The sequence below is a fragment of the Rhinolophus ferrumequinum genome, chromosome 8 (assembly GCF_004115265.2).
Source record: "Rhinolophus ferrumequinum isolate MPI-CBG mRhiFer1 chromosome 8, mRhiFer1_v1.p, whole genome shotgun sequence".
Taxonomy (NCBI): domain Eukaryota; kingdom Metazoa; phylum Chordata; class Mammalia; order Chiroptera; family Rhinolophidae; genus Rhinolophus; species Rhinolophus ferrumequinum.
The window spans coordinates 70,977,797-71,003,301 of NC_046291.1; the positions used below are offsets into that span (position 1 = coordinate 70,977,797).

The 25,505-nt window shown below is 43.4% G+C and overlaps 1 protein-coding gene across 1 annotated transcript in view; it reads right to left on the reverse strand.

Moving 5' to 3' along the window:
• The window catches only part of KIF5C (kinesin family member 5C), a 143,348-nt gene that overhangs the window by 83,460 nt on the left and 34,383 nt on the right, over positions 1 to 25,505 (reverse strand). Inside the window, 2 exon segments of the mRNA XM_033111683.1 lie at positions 7,073 to 7,146; positions 14,154 to 14,244. Of these exon segments, the coding sequence (XP_032967574.1) occupies positions 7,073 to 7,146; positions 14,154 to 14,244 (165 nt within the window).

Sequence of the window (25,505 nt, forward strand, 5' to 3'; positions counted from 1 at the left end):
GGGTGACTATAACATACTAAAAGAGGCTTTTGTTTTTGAAATTTTACAAACTGACCAGAACCTACAAGTCCAAGTTAATCTGCTTTAATAGAACCACCTTGAGAGCTGATACATAAAGAGGATTCTACGGAAAGTAACCTCACAGGGTGATCTGATCAAAAATTCCTAACAGGGCAGATCATGGTGGGTCATCACACCCCAGGCATATAACTTTTTAGTAAAAGGTTCGTCTTTGCCTTAAACAAGCCCTGTCCTTTGTTTCTGTGCAACTACTATCATGTTTCCCCGAAAATAAGACTTAGCCGGACAATCAGCTCTAATGCGTCTTTTGGAGCAAAAATTAATATAAGACCCAGTCTTACAGTAAAACTATATTATAGTAATATAAGACCGGGTCTTATATTAATTTTTGCTCCAAAAGACGCATTAGAGCTGATTGTCCGGCTAAGTCTTATTTTCGGGGAAACATGGTAGGTTAACATACCTTTGAAATAAGTTATAACCACTCTCAAAAGAGAGAGCATATAATCTTCCTAACTAACCTGTAATCCAATGAGAGCCTTGCTTTCTCCCAGCTCCACGCAGTCTTCCTTGCATTCTCTCCTTAACCTCAAATGCATAAAAGAAGCTGCAAACGTGTGATTGTCCAAGGCACTTGAGATCTTGCTGCCAGCATACGTCATCAGTTTGGCTCAAATAAACTCTTACAATGATTTTCTCTACAGGTTTAGACATTTCTTATGTCGATACAGGTATAGTTTTATTAGTGTTATCACAGCTCAAAAATTCCTAAGAACCTTATTGTGGAAATACCTTCAGGATCACTTTGCAAACCAATCAAGAAAATTTGTTTTATCAATTTCATTTAAAAATCTGTAATTGCCACCCTGTTCCAAATGTTGGGCTGTTTCTAATACTTAAATCCATGTGTAGAATATTCTCTTATTCTTTTTCACCCTTTTTTTTTCCTACTTCTATTCATTTTACCTAAGGGGTAGAAAGAGACGAATTTTTCTGCTATTTGGACTATCACTAAATCCATTTTTTGGACCCAGATTTTGCCACCTCTGAAGACGTTCAAAAAGATACGCCATAGGATCTGAAAGCAACTCCTAAAGAAGAGGTCTGTAAGTAGTTAAAGCAATGGACTTACATGGACCTGGGTGAACCTCTCCCTGGGAACTTTATTTACGCCAACACTCAAATGAACACTTCAATTCCGTTAAGTGTTAAACAACACATCAGTGCCCAAACGAACAGCCTATAGATCGAAAATGATCATCGGTGACTATGTTCCTGGAGAATTTTTCAGGCCTTTGGGAAGCTATAAAACTCTAGGAACAAATGGAACTGGAAGAAAAGCACACAACCCACTTTGTGCTTTAGTTTTCCGGGGATGCCTAACAACCTTTACAATTTTGACTCATATCCTTGTTCCAAATCTGCCCACTACCTGGAATGTCTTCTTCGTTTTTCTCAATTAAATCCTCTTTTTCCTTCAGGGATTCAACACATACTCGTAGTACCTCTCTGACAGGCTGACTTCAAACTAATACATCAGTTACCAAAAGCAAGAAGTCACGCAAACCCGGCTCTGACTACAGGCTACAAAGCACTTTACAAACCTTCCTTCACACACCTGATTCCTGACAGTCCATTCTATGAAAAGCAAGAGAAAAGCCGAATTCAGATACGTCTGGCCTCTGGCAAAGCTCTCTTTCTTTCCTAGGAAACTGGGTATTCTCTGGAATGCCCTCGTCTACTAAGAATCCTAAAATGTTTTATGTGTTTCTATTGTTTATTAGTTTGACTGTACACCCCCTAAAGTAAAGGCAGGCATGACCAGTGTATATGTACGTCCCCACTGCATATGCTACTTAGTATAGTGTCTACTGTATAGAATTATTGTGGAATTTTAATGAAACAGTATATATAATGTGCTGCATGACAATAAACGTTAGCATTATATTCAGCTCGTAGCACGTTCTCATTAAGCAATTACTGGGGATTATTTGACCTGAAGAGTCTGAAAACATATTTCCATCACAGGCCATTAGTGTGTATCTTATGAAACAGCACCAAATGACTGAGACTGAGAGGCTCATATATTGGTAATTTTACTTCACACGGGCCATCATAAAGATGCAAGAAACCAAATATTGGACCCCACATGCTCTGGGCTGTGGAAATTGCTGGCAGAAATGATACTTGCCATGAAACAAAGATCTCTGTCCCACCAAATGTCATGACACCACTGGGCCAATCTGACTGAGAATCTGAAAAGTGTTCCTCAACCACTCCCTCCAGACCTCTTTAATAATTGATCATAGCCTTTAGCTTCTCCTCAGTAGTCCACAGTCAAAGAAGAATGATTGATAATCCAAATTCATTTATAATTGATTCAATCTGTTTCCCTGGATGCTTTCCTTTTCAACAGATTTATCTTCCAATTGATTCCTCGCTAACAAAAGCACTGACACCCTTTTGTTTGCCTTTGTCACGATAAGAACCAAGGCAGAACCAGGGATGAGTCCAGGCCACTCCCCACTCTGTTTCCCCAGAGTCTGCACCCCAACACCACATGAGAGGGAAACACACATTCATTTGGAGAAGGCGTAATGATACCCCACCCCCAGAGTGACAGAAGTGATCCCTAATCTACCACGGGTTTGGAGGCTGGGATGCTTGACCTCGCTCCTGAGCCGGAGTGGGAAGGGCCCTTCCGCTCACCAAACTGAGCCTGCCCAAACAACTGGTGCACACTGTGTGTGTACGTGTGTGAATGGTGTGGGGTGTGTGTGGTGTGAGGATGTATGGTGTTGATTTGTGAGGTGTCGATATATGTGGTGTGTGTGTGTGGTGTGGATACATGGTTTGTGTGGATGTGTGTGGGGTGTGTGTGTGTATATAGAGTATACAGGTGGTATATATGGTGTGTGTGTGTGGTGTGGATACGTGGTTTGTGTGGATGTGTGTGGGGGGTGTGTGTGTGTGTGTGTGTGTGTGTGTATAGAGTATACGGGTGGTATATGTGGTGTGTGTGTGGTGTGGATACGTTGTTTGTGTGGATGTGTGTGTGGGGTGTGTGTGTGTGTGTGTGTGTGTATAGAGTATACGGGTGGTATATGTGGTGTGTGTGTGTGGTGTGGATACGTGGTTTGTGTGGATGTGTGGGGTGTGTGTGTGTGTATAGAGTATACGGGTGGTATATGTGGTGTGGGGTGTGGTGTGGTGTATGTAGTGTGTGGATATGACTGGTGTGTATGTGTTATGTGTGTGGTGTGGGATTACGGTGTGCATGTGTGTGGTATGTGTATATGAGAGAGAGGTGTTCCATAATGACCGTCACTGTTTCTATGTTGATTGCCTTGCAAACGAAATACCCACGTATACACACACAACAAGTATTTACCTCAGGCAATAACAGATGGGAAAGGAGCAGAGAGCTATTCAGAGAAAAGAAAAGTTTCTTCCAGGTGAGGGGTTACAGGATGGCTTCCTTGAGGGACACCAGGTCCTGAGGGATGAGTCAGATTAAGGATGGGTAGAGAGGATGCAGGCAGAGAAGATGACGGGGCTTAACATAACCCAGGTACCGGAACTGAGAAAGAACAATGCTCATTTAGGGACCAGGGGCAAGTTCAGTTGGCTGGAGGGAGGGACTTGAGTAGCCAAGGAATGCATCGCTTCATCATCTTGTCTCTCCCAGAAAGCAAAAAAGGAAACATTTTTAATCTTGCATCCTGGATAATCCTCTTCAAAAGCTTTCCCCACTTCTGACTATGGCCCTCTCCGAGCAAGTATGAAAGATGAAACCAGACCCAGAACACAGGCCACAGAACAAGACTCCCTTTGTTCCAGCCCCACGTGCCTCCTCAACCTCTCAAGGAGGACAGTTTCCTGAAACACTTAAGATGGGAAAGCGGGCAGCCAATGGCTCACACGAGCACCAATGCACTCAGACAGTCTTGTCAAAAATCACTTCGCAGGCTCCGCTCAGCAGCAGGGCAGCCTGCAGTGTTCAATGGCTCCCGGGTCTCCCTTTGGGCAGAAGGAAAAACAGGATGTCTCCATTCACCTCTCTCAGTGAGCGGAACAGGGCCACGAAGTGCAGTGTGGGGCCCAGCGAAGCCCTTCCCAGTGTCACACGCGGGACAGAAGGGCCCTTTGGTGCCCATGCAGCCAGAACCCCCAGTACCCCTGTGAGTCCCGGCCGCGCAAGCCTGGGCCCAGGGCTCCACAAGCTTAGCCCCAACTCGGTCAAGTGCTTCATATTTCTACTGAAAATCCGCCTTAAATGCTCCACTTTCAGAGGCTAATCTTTCCAATTTTATGTAGGCTTATCTGTATGTTCCTCTCAATAGAAGGTAATGGGATCACCACTGGATGTCAAACCAAAAATGGGGGGATTAGAATGAAAAACAGCTTTAAAATGTGACAGCTCTGTCCATTCAGGGAGTTAACATCCTCTTCTAAAAGCCTCTGAAAAGATCACAAGGTGTAATTCTGAATACATAACATCCGCCTTTCAGACGGTACAAGCCCTGCAGGGTTTTTTTTGTTTGTTTCTTGTGTTTTTTTTTTTTTCATTTAATTGCATTCCAGGGTCCTGGATTTTTTGGTCTCCTGCAGTGTCTACTTCGGGGCTCCTCCTTTTGTTTTCCTCTAAAAGATCCCCTACCTTTTCTCCAATCAATAATCGCCCTACAAAAGAACTAGATTGAATGTGGGGGTGGGGTAGGTGTGGCACTAGGAAAAGGCCTGGCACCTACCCACTCCTTCCCTCCTTCTCTAGGCACAAATATGTGACCTTCAAAAGCCACAATAAAAAAAAGTAACTCATTGCAATCACGCTTTTAAAACTGACGAGGAAGAGTTGACTGGATTTAGGCAACTCTGAGAGGGACCTGCACAGCATCCAGCTGGCTTAGGTGCCATGAGTCCATCCGGGCCCTCAGCACTGCGACAGGCATTGTGGGGTTCACACCACAAGGCGCAAAGGGTTGGAGACGCTCTCATTTAACAAAATGCCTCCAATGCTCATTTTAAATCGCCTACCTCGTTACCCTCCTTTTACACCTACATATTCTCCTCATACACAAATACAAACCAAGATTTCACTCTGGGGACAGGTCTCTCCTTTGATGGTTTACCATTTAAATATCTGACATTTAGCTACTACCTTACATTTTCCAAAGATGAATTAATCCCAAAGCTAAAAAGGTCGCTCTTGTGACCGTTCCTAAGATTTTGGAGGATTTTAAATAATGCATTTTGGGGAGAAGGGGGTTGCTGTTTTGGATATTATTTGGTAATTTTCCAAAAACCTAAAGACTGATTGACATCCTCATGAGATGCCCTCTCTTTTTCCTAGGCCTTATGACCTATAAAGGAGTTTTTGTCCACAGCTACTGGAGGGGGTGACTTAGTACATGTATAACTGCAACTTTTCTAGCACCTAGAAGGTTAAAGGTCAGGGGCCCAGTAAGGGAGGCAGGCGAGGGACTGGAGCAGCAAAGTGGGGACTCCATGCCTGTGTGCCAAGGCGTTCTGCGGAAGGATATGAAATGCAGAAAAGAGGGGCCCATTGAGGCTCAGGTGCCAGGGAGCAGTCTTGCTCTGTCTGGAAGAGGTGGCAAATGAACCTTACGCTTCCTTTAATCTGTGCAGTCTCTGAACCACTTTGTCTCCAGCAAAACGGTGAGAGTGAGTCCACGCTCACAAGGAGAAAGGAGATCCTCCAGAGTCAAACCCCATACTTGAAATTAGTGTGTGCAAAACATCAGAACCCTGAGGATTTGGGCCTCATGTCTTTGAAATCTCGTCTTCAATAGGAATGATTCATAAGCTAAACTGATTCTGCAGCAGCCGTCTCAGTGATATTCCCAAGAGGCCAGTGTCAGAGAAAAAAACCGAAGCTTGAAGGATTAAGGATTCAGTTTACCCTGCTGCTTGGAAACTGAATTCCCTCAAACTTCCTCTGTACAATTTCTTATTATAATAACCACTCTGCCACCTTTCCCCACCAGTCAGGTGGGCCCAGCCTTTTGAAGAATGATCCAGCCCAGAAGGCCTTCTAGGAGCCCACGGTAAAAAGCAAGAAAAGAAGAGGTAAAAGGGGGGAGGGGGCAATTCTGTCTGCAGATATGCCTTGCCTGGAAGACAGCCTGGAGCCACAGAGCTCCACAGCCTACGATCTGAGCTGGGGTCACACCCTCAAGTGCACGCAGGGGCCAGGGATGTGAGTCAATGAGGAAGGTGGCTGAAGACAAGTTCATATTCACCCATGGTGTGCGTGGAGCCCCAGACACATGGGTCGGCCAGGGCCAGCTCCAGGATATCATTTTAACAAATATTTTATCAAACCCCTCCTAGGTGACAGCTGCTGTTCCATGCACTAAAAATGTGAATAAAAAGGTGAACAAGACAATGAAGATCCTTGCTTTGGTGAAGCTCACACTTTACATTATGGTAAAATTTTACCCAGTGTTGCTACTCCATCTTCAGAATTTTCAACCAAATTTGGCCACTTAGGATTGTGTGAAATTATCCCATTTTAAACACTACTTAAATTTTAAAACAAAAAATGAAAACCACCACTGTGCAGGTCAAGATGTCTGCAGACTGAATCTGGTCCTTAAGTAACGTCTTTATTCTCTGACCTATAATTTTTGTATTTTTTTCTCAGGAGACTCACCCCCCGCCCCCCAGAGGCCCTCCTTCGGGTAAATGATTTTCTCAACAGACTTTCTCAGTTAGACTGGGCTCCTGTCCATAAGGATATTCACATCGATCACTGTTTAGCTTGTTGACAATTATTTTTTAATAGAATTTATTATTACAGTATTTTGACAGATCTATCAACAAAGGATTTTTAAAATACTATAGTCCTGAGTCTTTCTTACATTATTTTAGAACTCTTCAAAGGCACAATAAGTTGGCCAAACATAATCTTCCCCTTAACCACCTCTATTGCCCAGTAAAAGAGCCACGTGCACCTCGGATTTTGCGGGACGCGCGGGCTCTGTTCTGTTGTCTCAGAGCCTGACATCACAACATGCTGCAATCTTACCTCCATGGTGTGTGTTTTTCCTGATGAAGTCTGTCCATATGCAAAAATCGTCCCATTGTAACCTTCAAGGACATCTACATGCAAGGAAAAAAAAAATCAAAACTAACTCATTACTTTGATTATATGAATATTTTAAAATGATATCTTCTAAGTGGTCCATCATTTGTCACACAAATGATACAGTTCAACTCCATCTGCAATTTAAGTAGAATTGTGAGATGAAAGCTGAAATGAGGGCCTCCACTGCTCCACAAATAAAGAGAAATGGACTTACATTCCTACAGAATATATTACTAAAGAAGGAGGCAAACATACTTTCTCCCAGTAATGTCAAAATTAAGGCAGATATCGAGCAGTGCACTTTCTTGTTAATAGAAAGATACTTGAGTTTTCTTCTGTAAGTTGGTCTCTTGAGATTAGTCAGAGGAGAAAAACATTATGCACGCCCTGTGTCTTTGGAGTGAGGTGCAGAATAGAATTTCTTTCCCGAAGATCTCATTCGGGTTGGTTTAAACCCTGGCCCAAGTAAGCTCCTTGGGGATATTTCTTGTGAAGGCCACACCAGAGCCCCGGCAGAGGAAGCCAACCCAGAGCTGGGGAGGGAAAAGGGAAAGGGCCCCACTCTGTAAACTTAGCCACACGGTGACAATCCAATCAGCCCAGAAAGCACTAGGGCCCTGACACAAAGCTAATGCTCTGTTTTTTCAGTGACTGTGCTAGCAAGACGGCCCAAGCCCATCGGCATCGGGAATGTCTTGTAATACTCAGTGAGCACACTGTAGACGCCCCCACACTGGGCAGGCTGGCTTCCATCTCACACAGGGACAGGAGAGAAATGTGGTGGAGGCTGCTTTGCACTCACGATTATCTGAGGGAATTCTTTCAAAACAGCGGAGGTGATAAAAATATATTATATGTTCCTTTCCCTCAACCCTCCCCCATCTACATAAACTTCATCGAAAGGGGACTGAGGCATCATTAGTATCTTTGACCCACCGTCTCTACCTACGGGGAGGAAGCCTCCACTCCTGAAGGGACGGCGGGGGCAGGGAGAGGGGCCCCACATTAAAGTTTCCTCTTCAGGGCCACGTACGAAAAAAAAAAAGAAAGAAAAAATCAAGCCAGGCAGTCAGCACCATCTATTTCAGGCCCTCGTTAGGTCTGTTTGTTTGTTTTGGTCTCTCTGAGTTTTATGCTACTTGTTTGTGTTTGTTGTTTTGTGGGGTTTCCTAAAAACACTTTTAATATACATTTTACTGATCTGAGGTTATTCAGGTCTGAACTGGGATCAGAAAAGAAAGTGGGATTTTCCTTTAGGAAGCTAAAAAAAGGAAAATTAAGAGGTAGGATTTTTAAAAAAAAAATCCTTGCAGCCCTCAAGAGTTTGTATCAAGCTATATTGAGAGAGAGAAAGAGAGAATGTTCACACGTACCAGACTTCTGGTAATGGTTTCCCTGGTAACGGGGGCAAAAACTTGAAGAAGACGAAAGGGTTGGAGGTTCAAGCTTCAGCTTTCACGAAAATGCCAACTTTCTTGGAGAAAAGATTCCTCCGGCCTGAAAACAGGGGCCAGCGCAGAGAACCCCTCCTCCAACCCAGGAATGTTTGGTGCTTTGAGGGACCCAAGGAAAGAGCTTCCCACCCTTCAGTTGTACTTTAAAAATTCTATATTCACGGCACAAACAGCTCCAGACAATTGGAACACTGGCCCCAATCACAGCACGAAAGCCTCTATTTATTAGAAATTAAACATCTTCCAGCAAACTGAAAGGGCTTCCTCACCTGAGTTCCTGTGTAGGAAGGACTCTGGACCCATTAGCCCTGGAGTTGGAACAGGGGCAAGGAGGCCAAGGGCCCAGCTCCCTCTGTTCCGTGTCATCGGCCACCGGCCATCCTACAAGTGCTCATGCACACAGGAGGTAGCGCTGAGCAACCTGCCATGCCCTACAGAAAACTCAGCTCGGAGTCCAAGGAGAAAACCCAGCACACGTGCCTCTTCCTCTGCCAGGATGCAGTGGGGCCCGCGCACCTAACTCAGGCCCCCCCAGTCGCCCCCAGGCCCAGCCACCACTCTGAGTCCACCTCACACTAAGCAGAAGGCACAAATGTCCTAGTGAGACAACGCTCAACCAACTCCTGCGGGCTAAGCACTGGGACACAGGTACGTGAGCTCGTTTTGGAATGCAGAGTAAGGAGCACGTGGGACTGTGCCCTGGCAGAATCCCTGATTGCTTGATGCTGCCATTTCAAAACTAAGCACAACCACCTTGTTTTTTGTTTTGTGTTTTTTTCTTTAAAAAAAGAACACATAAAGCCCCATCAGAACAAACTCTGCTTGCCCTTGAATGGCTTTACAATCATGTTACAATTAATTCGTTGTTGAAGAACCTATCTCTAGTGTTCAAGGTTGAACGGAGCTGATGTCACCCTCTATTAACTTAAGTCTGAATTACAAGGTAATTGCAAAAGGAAAGAAAAAGCTCTCTGAATCCAGTGTTCTCTATTTTCTCCCAAACTCCAGGTTTTGGGGGGTTTTGTTTGTTTGTTTACATCTGATTACGAGTGGAAAGGAGAGGCAGGAGAAGTGCAGCACAATGATTTGGGGCTTGGACCGCTGAGATGGCAGGACAGGGAGGCCGCCAGGGAACCCGCCAAGGACAGAACGAGAGCGCGGGCCTGCGCTCAGCACCACACTGAGTCACACAGCCACCCCACCCCGATCTAACCGAAACAGCCCACAAAAAGGCACTTTCATCACGCCGAACAACAGTTCCTGGGCCCGAGGGAAAGCATTTGTTTTAGAGTCTCTGCTATAACAAAACAACTATTTCTATATGCCAGTCACAGAGCCGGAAAGCAGCTCAGTCAGACAGAACCTTTCTTTGTGATGGGGTCTAGCATGATGTGACCTCAGCTAGCACCACACAACCAGCAGCACCCCACAAACACAGCACATATCCACCCAGTGGCCAAGCAAACCCCAGAGAGATTCTGCTGCAGGTAGGAAGAGGCTTCTCCTCTCCCAGGAGGAAGGAGGAGGCGAGTGGGATGCTTGAAAAGCACTTTGCCTCTTGTCACACACTTCCGAACCCAAGTTCTCTGTCCTAGGTTTTCCTAGTTCTGAGCCCAGGTCTTGCTGGAGCAAAAGAGTTAGTTCCGTTGTCAGGTAAGAATTTGGGGAGGACGTAATCATGCCGACACCTCCGCGTTTCTGAGGAAGCTGTTGTGACCTCTATCAGCTCTCCAGGTGACATGGTGTCCTGTCAGTGGCACCAGGGTCTCTGGCAATAGTGGCTGACCAGTCATCCCCAGTTTAGAATCCTAAGGCTCTCACCAGTCACCAGCATGACTCAAGCAGGCCCTGTGCAGAGAATGGAGAGGCAGGCCTGAGGAACACCAGGGCCAACCAGCCAGCCTGAAGGGCCCCCCTGTGCCCAGGCGAGGGCCTGCGGCGTCTTCAGAACTAAAATGCACCTCATTATTTATTGGCAGACAGTCACGGCCACCCTGAGTCTCTAGAACTGCAATCTCTACTCTCTCTCCTCTACCTTGCTCCCACCTCCATTCCTGTCCCAGCCTTTTTGCCATGCTTGGTTAACAGTCCATATAGCCTGAGAGAAAAGACACAACTCATACAATAATTGTTACTAAGGGCTCCTTATGGGCCCACTAGAAAAGGAGCAGGAGGACAGTGCAGGAAAATTGAACGAAGTCAGACAAACTCAGGCGCAAGTCCCAGCCTCGCTACCCCCTCCAGTGATCTGGGGCCGCTTCACTGCAAAGTCTTCTTTAGTACAACGGGAATAATAACGCTCACACCTCACAGAGCTTTTAAAATGTAAAATGCAATAACATATGTAAAGTGCACAGAGGGTGCCTGCTAGATAATAGCAGTTAGGAAACAGTAGTTCTTCTTAAGAGACACATATAACATAATAGTAAAATAGATCTGATAATATCCTAAGTTTAAAACTCTTCAATGGGTCCTCATTGCCTGTAGGATGGAAGACCATCAATTTCACCAAACTCTGATCCAGTCTAACTTTCTGTCTCATCCCCCATGCACCCTGTACCACTCTAAGTTGCCAAAACGTGCCATATCATTTGTGTCTTTATGCTTTTGCTATTCCTTCTGCTTCCACAGCCCTGCTCTATTCTACAGTCCTCAGGACCCAACCTTTCCCAGACGCCTTCCTTAATTCTTCCTTCTACGCCCACCAAAATCAGTACCAAGACGGCCTTTTGTGCTCCCGTAGCATTTTGCACACACCCACCTTAAAGCCCATATTACCCATATGCATAATATTTATGGATGCATCTGTCTCTTTCCTTTTCTCAAAAGTTCTTCCAGAGTCTTACATATCTTGGTGCCTCCAGTCCTTGGCAGTGCTTACCACGTGGTAAATGCTTAAGGTACTTGCATAAGGAATGAATGAAAGAAACAACCAAATGGACGAAGTTTAAACACATTAAAATGGACAAAGTGTAAAGATCTGGAACACAGGGAACCACTTTCTCTAGCACCGGAGAAGTCTACATCTAGTTCCTTTGAAAGGCAAATGCCCAGAGTGACTTCTGTAAGTGGGGACATGCTTACTCACACGTCAACAGCAGCATCCGGTAACCATGGTTTTTCATTCCTAGGTGCCTACAGGAACCCTCCTGTTCACCATGTCGGGAGGTACAAAACCAATAACCTATAACCTCTTCTAGAAACAAAATGGAGAATTCTACATATTCTTTCAGGCAACATAAACCAGACAAAGACGAGCGCGTGGGAGATGGCAGGACTCTACAATCAAATGTTTGAAATATTTTTTTAAAAACCCAGTGAAGTTGAAAGGGACGAAAAAACCAAGCGAGAATCAAAGCGTCCAGTTAAAACGAGTCTTCCTGATCTCAAAAACATTGTTTTAGAGAGACTTGAAAGGAAAGCTCGCCGGTTCACCACATTACCACGAATCAGAGAGACTATGGTGACCTTCAGAAGTCATGACTCAATTCTTGGCCGCAGAAAAAAAAGGCCCCCACAGCACCACCTCCTATTCCTACTTTAAATAGGGCTTGTCATGGCAGGAGACACCTCGGCTGCACCTGGTAATCTATTCCAAGGCGTTCTTTTTATATATTAATATCTGTGCCTGACCCTGCTGATGCAGAAACACATCAGCCAGTGGCCCTCACGCACGCCTCAGTGGATACTGAAAAAGTTAAATCACATCTTCATCGTCCCCCTCTTAATTTCCTTTAAGGTACCCTTATTGCTACAAAATGAGAATATTTATGTAATATTTATGGTGCCTGAAAAATGTCTCTATTATAGCATGTCAGAGCCTAATTTTATTCTAAATGGTTTTCTTTGTGGCTCACCATATATTGGGTCTCAAGTTATCCATGGTTCGGTCACATCTTCATGAGAACTCCCCAGGAACTGCCTGTTTCTGACATGTCATACTATAGAAAAATCCAAACAGTGAAAGGGACCCAGACTTCTCTAGTAAATAAAGACTCAAAAATTATTATTATTTGTTAACTACAGGATTTCTTTTAAATGGAGTCTGTCCATCTCTAATTATAATGTCAACTTAGGGAGGGTGGGGATGTATTTAAATAGCCTTCATGCTTAGCACAGCATGTGGAAAAGACTTTTTGGTTCCGATAATAAAGAGGGAGAGAAAAATAAAGAAATTCTGGCTCATATGTGATTAATCTTACTTTAATAAAAATATGAAAGAGTCTTAGAATAGAGAGGAAGGAGGGCTGACTTGGCACAAACTAGAACTATGTACTCCAAAGAGGGAGAAAACATGCTTAGAAAGAAAGAAAAGAAAGAGTAGAAGAGATGGAAATTACCACCAGAGTTACAGGCCCAAACTATTAATTCAAAAAGAGCTCAAATTCAGGCATATTTTTTCCTTTTAGTTTTATATAATGTCTTACTGTGAAGACCTTCAAAATTAATTGATGTCTGCAACAAGATGTGAATAACCAGATACCTCGGCAAGGAACATTACATACTGACAGTCTCCCACGCAGGTGGCCAGGGTCAGAATTAATCTAACAGATGTACCCAGGGCTGATTTTCATGAATTTCAAAGCATTAGGTTAGTCAGCTCAGCTTCTCAAAATAAGCAGATCTAATATGACAAGGTGCCTTTTCTGGTTTTGTTTTTATTTTTTGCTCTTTAAATCCAGAGCTACCTATAAAGGTGGCAGCAGCGAGACATTGGAAAGCACGATCGCCATTAACACTTAAATTTGAAAGCAAGGATTTGAGGATGAAAAGCAAAGTAGCAGGAGATGCCCCTCGGCTCTGCGCAGATGGTGAGCTCGGCAAGGCAAGTTCCAACCTGCCCCTGGTTTGAAAGGGCAAGGCTTCATCTCCCTGCTGTTATTGTGACACAAATCCTTCAGGGCCAAGGCCAGTCCCAGAGAAAGGGACTGATCTCCAAGACACAAATTTAGGCTTCAGGCTACCTATCTGGAGAAACAAATGTCAAGATCTGGGTAGGATGGTTGAAACTGGGTTAATGAAAGTATAATTAAGGAATGCTGAGTAGCAAAAACAGCTCAATAACCAACAAGGTAATGTGATTTTATGATGCTGTACAGCATTCCTGAATGCCCGAGAATTTTCCACATTTAAAGCTTCTTTCTGAAGAGACAGATGCACAAAATAAATCAACGAAAAATGTACAATTGGAGCATCTGGAATATATATTTTTCTTCTTCAAAAGACAAAGGAAGTTCTATACCTGCAGCAGTATTTTAAAACAATTACAGAAATAGTGTGACCATAGATAGATTACCTAGCTTTTAAGCTTCTAGGTGATCGAACAGCTCTGCCAAAATGGTGGTCAAAGGAATAAAGAAATCTCCTTGGAAAGGACGTATAAGGAGGTTAAATAACTTGCCTGACATCATAGCAAATCAAGGCCAGAGCTCGAGCTATAATTCAGTGTTTCCAATTAGCAGGCCTCTGCTTACAGTCAAAGCACATTGATTCTTAGGCGGCAAATATCACTTAATGTTTTCAATTACTCTGAAAGGCCCAGGAGGAAATAAAGAAATAGCACTTACCTTTGACAATTTGCTTTGCACACGCATTGTAAACCTGCTCCTGGGTCGTGCTGGGGGGCAGTACTCTGTCGAAGACATACGGCTTCCCTTGCTAAAAAAGAAAGACAAAAGAAAAAAAGGGGGGCAGAGAAAACACATTAAAAGTTTTGGAGTAAAAAGCACTAATTGAGTAGTTAGACCATAGGCACTAAATCACCGACCCTATTCTTACAGGCAGTTCTTTACTAAGACTAGAGAACTGTTACAGCGTCAAACACACATACATTATGTGTTATTAGTTGAGAATCTGAGAGAAGAAAAGCATTTTTGTTTTTTTGTTTTTTTACTTGAAACACTTTTTCTGATGAAAAGTAGGTTGACTTGCGTCATTCGTTCATCTGAACAAATATTTATTGACTGAGCACTTACCCTGAAATAGGCACTAGACTCGATGCTGCCCAAATCAGAAAACAGTCCTGCCCAGGTACAGCACTCAATCAAGTGTGGTAGATAGCTAGTAAGCAAGAAAGCAGACACACAGGAAAATACAAAATGCTTAGGCATAAAATAATGGGACAGGAGGGATGACAGAGAAGGCACAGAAGACCTCCCTGAGAAGTACCAGCTAAGTGGATCTTCAAAGGATCAAAAGACTGAGGCACGTGAAGAGCTGTGGAAGAACATTCCAGACAGAGGGTGGAACAGAAGGAAGGGGCCTGGTGTGCTCAAAGCACTGGAGTGGGCGTACAAACGGAAATCAGGAGCCAGTTCATGCAGGGCACTGCCAGCCAAGGTAATGTGCTTGGGTTTTATTCAATGGGAAGACGACATGATCGGATTTAAGAAGTTGCTCCTTTTAGCAAGATATTATTGCTTTGTGTCCCAAAGAATTCTAGTGTTTTCTTCACACGCACAAGTGGGGCCTTTACTGGGTCAAGGTTTCCTAGACAAAGAAAGCCCTCTGTACAATAAATCAAGAGATTTCCCCGGGGTGGGGTCTTGGGATTTGGGTTGATGCTGGACTGTGTGCCATTCATGGAGGTAACTCAGGGGGAAGGGGAGAAGCAGTGCATGGCACGGCATATGCCCTGACCCCCAATCACTCAATGTTCAACAAGCAGTCATTGGACATTTACATGCCAGGCACAGCATGGGGAAGACAGACGAAGTCTCTTCCTGGGAGAACCCCCCACAACGGCACCTTTAATCCACTAATACTGCCCACGGCCCGACCCACCCAAGTGGCTCTTCACCCTTATTTTCCCAAGTGGCACAGGGGAGGACAGGAAAAGAAAAGGGAAGAAAGAGCACCCAAAGCCTCTTTCATTCCCACCCTGTGTCTCCTACAGATGGTTCTGGACACCAGGAACCACCCAAGGACAGTCCAACGCCTTGAAAAGATAACTGCTCATGAAGGATCCAAGGACAAGGCTTGTTACATCCCATAACCTTCACACAAAAGTAAGTACCAGCTGTCAGACTGGCTTAACGATGTCCTTCTTTATGACTAGGGTACAGCTGCACACAGGTAAGGTCTTATGCTTTAGGCATCACGCTTGAGGCTTTGGTCTTTGAAAACAGGATTGAGTCAACCGGGTAAATAAGCTGAATTAGTAGCTTATTTCAAACTGGAGAAACAAAGGAGAATTTTGAGGTACCATGAAACTTTGTTTTTATACAAAGCAGCAGAAGCAGAGTTATTGTTAAAATTATGGAAAGGGATCATTTTCTGATGGTTTGGTCTCAGCAAGTCTCATTCAATTAGTGAATCAAGTATTTGGTCGAATAACCAAGAGACTATTCCTCACCATTATCTACTGCCAACAATCAGCCCACTGTGACATTCTTATTAGCTTTACCTAGTTGTAAAATTCAACTAAACGTCAGTAGGGTAAAAGGTAAGAATATGGGTTTGCAGAGTTTGCCTAAGTATTTGTCATCCACTGAACCTTCTGGAAACAAAATGCAGCTTTGCTTAATTTTAAACAAATCTATGTCTCCAAACTTCATGAGAATCAGCAAAATAAACCATCTTTGTTACAGCATGATCCTGCTTTGAGTTTTAGAGGAAACACACTTAATAAAGCAGGAAAAATGGCATATTACATTACAGCATATGATACAAAAAGATAGGATTTTCTCTCTTGCTTGCTCCCCCTCTTTTATATCCCCCCAAACCGAAATAAATAAAAATGAAAAAAGATAGGATTCCCCAATTTTGCTCTTACACTTAAAATGTTTATTGGAGTATATTATACTTTCACTTTAAGAGAGGTAGATAGCAAGAAATCTCTACTCATTTAAATATCATTTATCAAGTGGCAAACAGATAATACAACAACTTTCCATATGCTGAAGTTCACTTCCAAAAGAAGCTGACTTCCATAAAAGATAAAATCTAGACAATTATTAGTTATGAGATCTATCTTACCAGGTTTAGCACGTTACGTAGTGAAAAACGTAAGCAACTTTACATATCCTTTCATGCACAGAGTGAGCTATGAGTTCATTATAGATGAACCTTAAAGTCTTGGAATTAGAACTTAAAATTTAGTGACTGATTATCTTCAAAGAACTGACTTATAGCATAGCCGTGTTAGCTATATATACACCTGCCATTAAAAAACACCACCAAAGAAAAACCCTAATTACTCTTTGATGCTTTGGTAATAGTATAAGTCTAGCAAATGCTGATTGAGACTTGAGCAAAGACCTGTCTACCAGACAAGAGTCTCCCTGTTTCTGATCCCACTAAGAAGGAGGGTTTCTGTGGGCAGGCGTTGGGCTCAGCTCTCTCTAGCTTTCACTAAGTTTGCAGCTATGGAATAAACTTTTGAAATTACATTTTAATAGGGGTGCGGGATGCTAACACATGAAACTGAATGATGAGGTCACCATTTACTCCTTCTGGAGACACTTTCTTTTCCAGGTATCTATTCTGCGCATGGTTCTCTCGGAATTCTGGCTACTCTCTATCTCTCGGAATTCTGGCTACTCTCTATCGGTGTCCTTTGCTGGTCTCTCTTCTACACTTCTAACTGATGGTGTGCCTGGGACCCAGACCTCAGCCTCCTCTCAGTCTATACTCTTATCTTCACACAATTTAAATGAACATCTCAGCCTTCAATTCTCACCTAAGTTCCAGATTCATATACTCAGTCATCTGCTAGACATTTCCACTTGGGTGCCCATTCGCCATCTCAAACTTAACTGGCCAAAAAAGAACCAGCAAGCCCTCCAAATCTGAGTAAGAACTGTACCACCAATCACCCAATTACTCAGACCAAAATCATTCAGTACATCCCATAGATCCCTTATCTAAAAGATATCCCAGCGGCAGCCGCTTGGCTCAGTTGGTTAGAACACAGTGCTTATAACAAACACCAAGGTCGCCGGTTCGATCCCCACATGTGCCACTGTGAGCTGCACCCTCCACAACTAGATTGAAACAACTACTTGACTTGGAGCTGATGAGTCCTGGAAAAACACACTTAAAAAATAAAAAATAAAATATATCCCAAATTCTATTACTCCCCAAATTCTATTACCACACACCCTTAGTCCAAGACACCATTGGTTCTCATCTGGACAATAGCTACAGCCTCTTGACTGGTCCTCTGGCCTCCATTCTTGCTCCTAACAGTCCAATTTCCATTTAGCAGTCAAAGTGAGCTTTCTAGAACTATAAATCAGATGTGATCACCTCCTCCCTTGAAAATCTCCAATGGCTCCTATTATACTTCAACTAGCCCTTCTTCACCCTCAGCGCCCCGCCTGCTCCTCCATCTCACAGAGCAGCCCAGGGGACTTCCTCCTGTATCATGCTTACTCCTCGGCTCAGAGCTCTTACTCTTAACTCTTCCATGCCCTTAGAATTCTCCCGCTGCAGATCTTCATGTGGCTGTCTCTGTATAACCCTTCAGATGGCAACTCCAATTTCTCCCGTTTTGAGAGCCTCCATGATCCTAACGAAAGCCCACCCTGGTATCACTCTCTATCACTTTACTCCATTTGGCTTGCTCCACGGCAATCAGGGTAGGATGTGACCTATTCTCAACCAATCAAATGGAGCACTACAATTAAAGCATTTAACCAGCTAAGACAGAGGTCATATAAATCCCAAGGTCTAATTACATGTAGGCAAACCTGCTGCAATTTATGAAGAGAATCTGGACAGGACCTACACATTCCACCTACATTACAACTGAAAGTGAAGTCACCCAGCTTTGCCATGGAAGCCTCCACGTAGAGAGCACTGCTAATTGCATGGGAGCAGTGTAACGAAATAATTTACCAGGATCACATACAAAAAATAACAGCAGATGGTTCTTACATTTTTATAGTTAAAATTAAAAATAAAAAAAATCAAACCACCAAAATTCCTATCGGGTTGTTGAGAGCAAACTGTCTGTGAACCATATGGCCTGCCTATTAATATATTTGACCTGCTACCCAACAACTGTTCCCCAGCCTGGAAGGAAAATTATTCTGGGAGGCAGAGGAAAGCAAAAGGCCCACTTAAAGGCATAGAAGATGGGCACCAAGAGGGATGTTAAGGAAACTGAAATTAATTATCACAAGAACAGATCATCAAGAAGTAATCTAATACCAATCTCTAAGACCAATCAAGGGTTGCGACCAAAGGTAGCCAATGACTTGAATGATTTTTTTTCTACCTTTAAAAAAGAAACAGGAAAAGGAAAAGGAAAATGGGACTTACATTTCCATAGCAAGATTTAAAATCACTCTGCGGAATTATCTTCAGACACTGAGGAGTATTAGAAAGAGGAAGTGATTGCTGAGATCATTACCTCTCTGCCCCACGTGTTTACATGACTTCATTGCTGAAAGTACAGGACATAACGAGTTCTTTCCACCTGTGCTGACACCAACACCATTGCCAACCACTATGATCCAAACCCTTTTATACTTTATCTCATTTAATTCTCCCAGTAACTCTATGAGGTAGGTATTATTATCCCCATTTCACAAACTGGAAAACTAAAGCCCAGTCACATGACCAGCTCTATTACTTTGAGGAAATAACTTTAAGAGTCTGATTTCAAGTGTTCTTTCTTTACACTGTGCTGTTTTCATAAGTAGCTTATGATTTATCGGAAAAGTAGGTGACATACAAAACAGCAGATGCTAAGACTAATAGGAAAAATTGGAGCAAAGTAATTAATGAAGTAACAAAAGACACACCCCTACTATAGCCAGTAGCGGTCAAGAAAGTTTTAACCACGATGAAGGTGGGACTGACATGAAACCAATGAGGAAAAGGGCTTTAAGATCAGGGAAGAAAGGCCAGAACGGCAAGAAAAATGGAGGGCATGCACTTGGCAAGCCTTCCTTGCAACAGAAGGATTAAAAACAGGCAAAGACTGATCATAGGCCAGGAAAAGACAGATGTAAACTTTGATATTGTGCTCGCTTCAGCAGCACATATACTAAAAACTTTGATATAAAAAATTGAAGTTATTGAGAAAAATTCCAGAATTTTTCAAAGCCAAAGGGTCCTCCTTCAAGGTCATCCGAAACCAACATCACTCTTTACAAATAAACAAATGAGACTGGGAGAGGGTAGATGACCTGCAGAAAGTCACCCAGCCAATTAGGTAGGTAGCACATCTTGTGCCTACAATCCAGACCTCCTGGCTCCCTATACAGTGTTCTGAAAGTTCTGGCTTTAGAATCAATTGCTCTCTCGGAACATCAAGGAGACAACAAGCATGAGTCTCTGGTCCTTTTTTTCCTGCTTTCCTCCCAATCAATTCTAAATTATTTCCAAATAATTTATAATTGATTAGTTCAAATAATAATTGATTAGTTCAATGAACAAAAAGACATTGCTATGAGAGCTGGAGTAGAACAGCAGGACAATTAAAATCATGGCCTCTTAGAGTTAATACGAACTTTAAGAGTCAGTCAGTCCAACCTCCTCTCAATGCACAATACCCATCTCCATGGGCCTGACAGGTGACAGTCAATCTGCTTGAAACTCAACTAGCCTTAATTGTTAGAAAGTTGTGTCCTTACACTGATTTAAAATCTGCCTTCCTGAAGCATCAGACCTAGAATTGTCCTTCAGAACAAGACTCACCAAGGCCAGAGACCTGCCTACAAAGCGATTATACATCGCAGCTTTGTTTCACTTTGGGAGCTAAGTGTTCAACATCCAAATTTCTTTTATCTGAGAAAGAGAAAGATAGATGTGCTTCCTTCCTAAAAGTTGTAAGGATTTCTCTTGACTTGAAGGACTCCAATGATATTCAAGGTTAAGGCATCAGTAAAGCATTATGTTAGTTTGCACAAGAAGAAATTAAATAAGATAAACACATAGACCATGAAGGGCTTTGGTTAACAACCTGACAGAATGTTTCCAAAACATTAACTAAAAACCAGAAGTCCTTGGGTTAATGTTGATACTTATTTTTTATCAACACAAATATCTTGCCAGAAGCAGTTGTGTTTTATTGAAATGGAATTCACATACCATAAAATTCACCCCTTTAATAAAAGTATACAACTGTGGTTGTCAGAATATTCACAAGGTTGTGCAACCACCAGCACAAATTCCAGAGCATTTCCATCACCCCCCCAAAAAACTGCCCCCATGAGAAGTCACTCCCCATTGTCTCAATTCCTCCCGTCCTCGGCAACCATTAATCTATTTCTTGTCTTTATAGATTTGCCAGTTCTGGACATTTCATGTAAACTGAATCACATAATATGTAGCTTTTTGTGACTGGTGTCTTTCCCTTAGCATAATATTTTCCAGGTTCATCCATGTTGTATCATGAGCTGATACTTCATTCACTTTTATGACTGAATAACATTCCATTGTATACATTTAGCACATTTTATATATCCATCAACTGATGGACATTTGGGTTATTTCTATTTTTTTGGCTATTATGAATACTGCTATGAACACTCATATGAAAGTTTTTATGTGGACATATGTTTTCATTTCTCTTGAGTATATATCTAGGAGTGGAATTTTGGGGTCACATGGTAACTCTATGTTTACCTTTTTGAGGAACTGACAAATTGTTTTCCATTTTAGGTTCCCACCAGCAGTGTCTGAGGTTCTCCACATTCTTGCCAACACTTGTTATTGTGTCTTCTTTTTATAGCCATCCTACTAGGGTATGCAGTGGTATTTGCTTGTGATATTGATTTATATCTTGGAAGAAGTTTTTTTAAATTGATATTTAACAAACCACGTAACATATATTATGGATATAGAGATGTTTCCAGGCATCGTAACACGTTGTTGTGCTATTATCTTAACATTTATAAAAAGGCTAAAATGAGAGAATCATCTTGCGAAAAGTATAAATTATTCACATCCACGTACTTTAAGAAAAAGACCAGTGGACCAGGAGGAAGGGACTTATATAGGGATTTTTTTTTTATATATAGGGATTTATGATAGGGTTTCTGTGTTCCTCCCTCCAGTAACTACTACTGATTGTTGCCCAAGGAAGGCAGCCTACCAATATGTGGTAGAAATGAATTCAAATACACTTCGGTGCAATTCCCATCTCTCTGAGGCTCGGTTTCCTCATATGTAATATGAAGCCAGTAATAGCCACAATTCAGCCCTCCTGTGAGAATTAGATGCAAATTAAGGATCTAGTGCGGTTATAGAAGACGTTATAAAAGATGTGTGTTATAAAAGATGCTCAAGATGTGGTCAGTGTTATTCTGTAATAAAAATGTGGACTGTTTTATACCGGGCACTTGTATTATACCAAACTTACTGAACAGTGACCCTTTAAAGGAAGTGAAGACGACTGCCTAAGAAATAACCCATAGCCAATCCCTTTTGAAAAGAAACGGAAGGGATACTAATAAATGCCAAGCACTCACCGTGCACCAGTTCAGAGACGTGGCGCGCTAGTGCCGTTACAGCATCCAAGCGCCAAATCACATTTTGGGCATCTCCAGGCCCACAAGTCTGCGACTCAGGAGTTCAGCTCCACAGAACAGGGGGCCATTTAATTTCCAAGGGTCCTAGCAAAACTTAAATCTGTCCCAAGGCCATCCCCTACAGGCTTTAAAAATAAAGAACATTTCAATGTTCAGCCATAAAGCCTGTTCAAGAAAGATGAATAGCTGTGTCTGGTGCAGACACTCACAGACTCACCAGCCTTGCCATCTTAGTTTTGGAGCCTCCTAGAAACGTCTATGCTAATACCAACTGCAAACCGGCAGCAGATGCTTCCAGGGTCCTGACCTGGAATCACCACCGTTTCCATGCGGGCTGGCCCAACGCCAGCAATTGCATCTCTTCGCCTGAGGGTTTTTCTGGCTGCTGGAGCCCTCTCGGTGGCTTGCAGCTGGTCAGGAGGCTCCCAGCACCAACCCAAAAGTCCTCAGCCAATGAGTGAGGGGGGCTGGGGTACATACTTTAACTCCCTCGCCCAGGAGTGGAAGTGGAGGAGGGTGACCGTGGCAAATATTCCAAACTGGCTCTCAGAGTCCCCATTGGAATGAAATTCCCATTGCTCTTGCTGGTAACTTGCATGGCGACACACCCTACGCTGGTTTCCTTCACTCCCCCGCCTCATTTCTCTACTCTTCATCAGTGAATCCTGGATTCACCTCTCAAAGAAATTTGTACTTGAATCCTTGTCCCGGTGTCTGCTTCTGGGAAGCCCTGAGTAAGGCAAAATCCTAGACTTTTTTTACTCTTTCATTCAGTAGGCCCTGAGAGAGTCCAGATTTGTTGAATCACTGTCAGAAATGGAGCCATTACATTTGGCTGATGTCCAGAGAAGGGGGTGAGTGAAAATTGAAATCCTTGTTAAAATTTAACAAGCTTTGAGCTTGGGACACTGGCCTAGAAAAAGGGGTGCCATTTTTTTCACAAGAGGATGCTTCTAGTTACCTGCCAAGCCTTGGGCCCAGGAGTCCACACCTCCCAGTGGAGTACCAATTTCTCACGTACACAGAAGAGAGCTACAGGCTCCTGAAGGCCCTGGCCTAGCACAGTGCCTTACACACGATGGTACAAGGTAGGTGCTCAACACAAGCCTGCCGACGGTGATGACAACTAACGCCTGCTAGCTGAGCACCAAGGAAGTTAGACGTAAGGCACCAGGAAGCCAAGAAATGGTGTTGGGGTGCTGGGGTGAGGAAAGGAATCCATACTTATTGTACCTCTCAGTGAAACTTTTCTTGTTGCCGACCACTCTCGTCTCCCACCTTCAAGACTGCAGCTGTCACAGAGATGCCCCTCTCTTTCTGCATCCCTTTACCACTTTTCGCCCCATCCTCCACCTTCCTGCTTATCTGGAGCTGGCCTGCAAATTCCCAAAGCAGGAGAAAAGCACACTGTGCAGACACATCCCATTCCTGGCGGTGCCCATCAGCTCTTGCCCGTGCATCACTGTTACATCCTCTCCCGGGTCCACCAATCTGCACATGCAGCCTCACCAGGAGACCCGCAGGCCAAGCAGCCTGATTTCTGCTGTCCGCTGAGCCCTCCACTCCAGCTCCATCTTCTCCTTGTCACCCCACTGCCTGCCCCCACCGACCCCGGGATGAATCTGTGACTGGAGAAGTAAATGCTAAGCCAGGGCTGGACCCAGACATTCCCACGCCCCTCCCACACTGGCTCTGTGCCCCAGGGAAGGTGGCTGGTGCCAGTTTCTGGCCAAAGCCAAGGCTGCTCCCAGGAGAGGCTGCAATGACACTGACGTCCATAAAGCAGCACTTGGCTTCGAGTGCAGTTGCCAAGGCAATGCCAACATCTGCAGCCTCAAGACAGAACAAAGGCAACACACAAGAATCTTGCAGGAGGAAACCAGGCTAGAATTCTTTCTTTTCTGCCAAAAGTCCTGCTGTGTGGACACACAAGCACTGTCAAGACCGCAGACAGCTACGAAAAAACACTCTGGGAAGGCAAACTGCCCAAGTGATAATGAAGAAATTCGGGATTACTGCCTGGCTAACAGGCAAAAGGAAGACAGAGGTATTACTTCCGTTAAAGAAATGAGAGAAATCCGTGTGTTCAAAAATACGGTCCTTAGCTGTATATGATTTTCATTTCATATCAAAATACACTGACCTCCCCCCAGACTTTGCTCCTGAACTGCTCTTTACCTTAATCTACAGACACAGGGATTAGTAGACTAGAGTCAGGGGAATTGCTTCTCCTCCAGGACCTCACCTCTCACATTCTTTATGACCTTAAATAATTTACCTATATTTTCTGGGCCTCCTCCTCTTCATAAAGTGAAAGATTGGATCTTTCTAGCTCTCCCACACTATATAATAATGAGCAGCACAGGGGTTCTGGGATTTCCCCCGTAAGAGTGGCTTCTATCTTCACCACAAACAGCAAGAGAGAAGGTAAACCGTAAACAAGAGTGAGCTCAACGTTCTACATATTTAAAGAAATGTATAAAAAGGGCTGCTTTGGTTGTTTCAGCAGATCTAGTTTCCTGCCAAATCAAGTATGAAAAAAAAAAAATTCAACCTCCCTCACTGGAGAGGAAGTTGAAAAACTGTTTCATTGAAGGGAGAATGTAGGGATTTTTTTTTTGCCAAATGGAAGATAGCAATGACATTGCTGAGCTTTCTTCCTGGGGCACGTTGCCCCAGTGACAGCTTCCCGATGGCAGCACGGTGCAATCCGGTCAAACTGCCCCGCTGCAAACGTCTCCCAGCTACGCGGAGACTCAGATGGCACTTCCAACATGGAAGCCACATGGTGAGTGATACATGTAAAGTTCTCTTTCCTTTAGTTAAGAAATGAAATAGAAAGACTTCTGCCCAAGACCTTCACTTGTAGGTAAGGTGCATACAGAGGCTTCTGCTAAACGTGCACTGCACATATTTACTGCAAAAAGAATTAATATTCTACTGATGTTTTTCACTCTGCAGACATAGCTTATAACCTTATTAATTTCCCATGTATGGAACAGCAATTCTGCCTTTCTGTTAACTTCGGGTCCGTAGTCCCCATTTGTTTCTCATGATTTTAGAGTCTGAGCAGCAATATGAGCTTCCCTTTCTGGCAATGGAGAGTAACTTCCCATGGCCATGTGGAAAGCAACAATTTGAGCTGAGACCAGGATCCCAAATTTGTTTCCCGCCACGCCTTCACCCATAACACCCTAGTTCATGTTGTAATTGATCCTCCAAAACCATATTTAACCCTCAACTATGGATTTTCTAAGAATTCCACACATTTGGGTTTAGAAAATGACACCGTGTAACCCAGAACGCAATGACTTGCTTCTACATATTATTGATAAAATAATTCCCATAAAGTATAGAAAAATATGTCCCATAAAATAGAATAATTACATCAGCCCAAACCAGTGAGTCATTAAGTTCAGGGTAGCTATGTCAGGA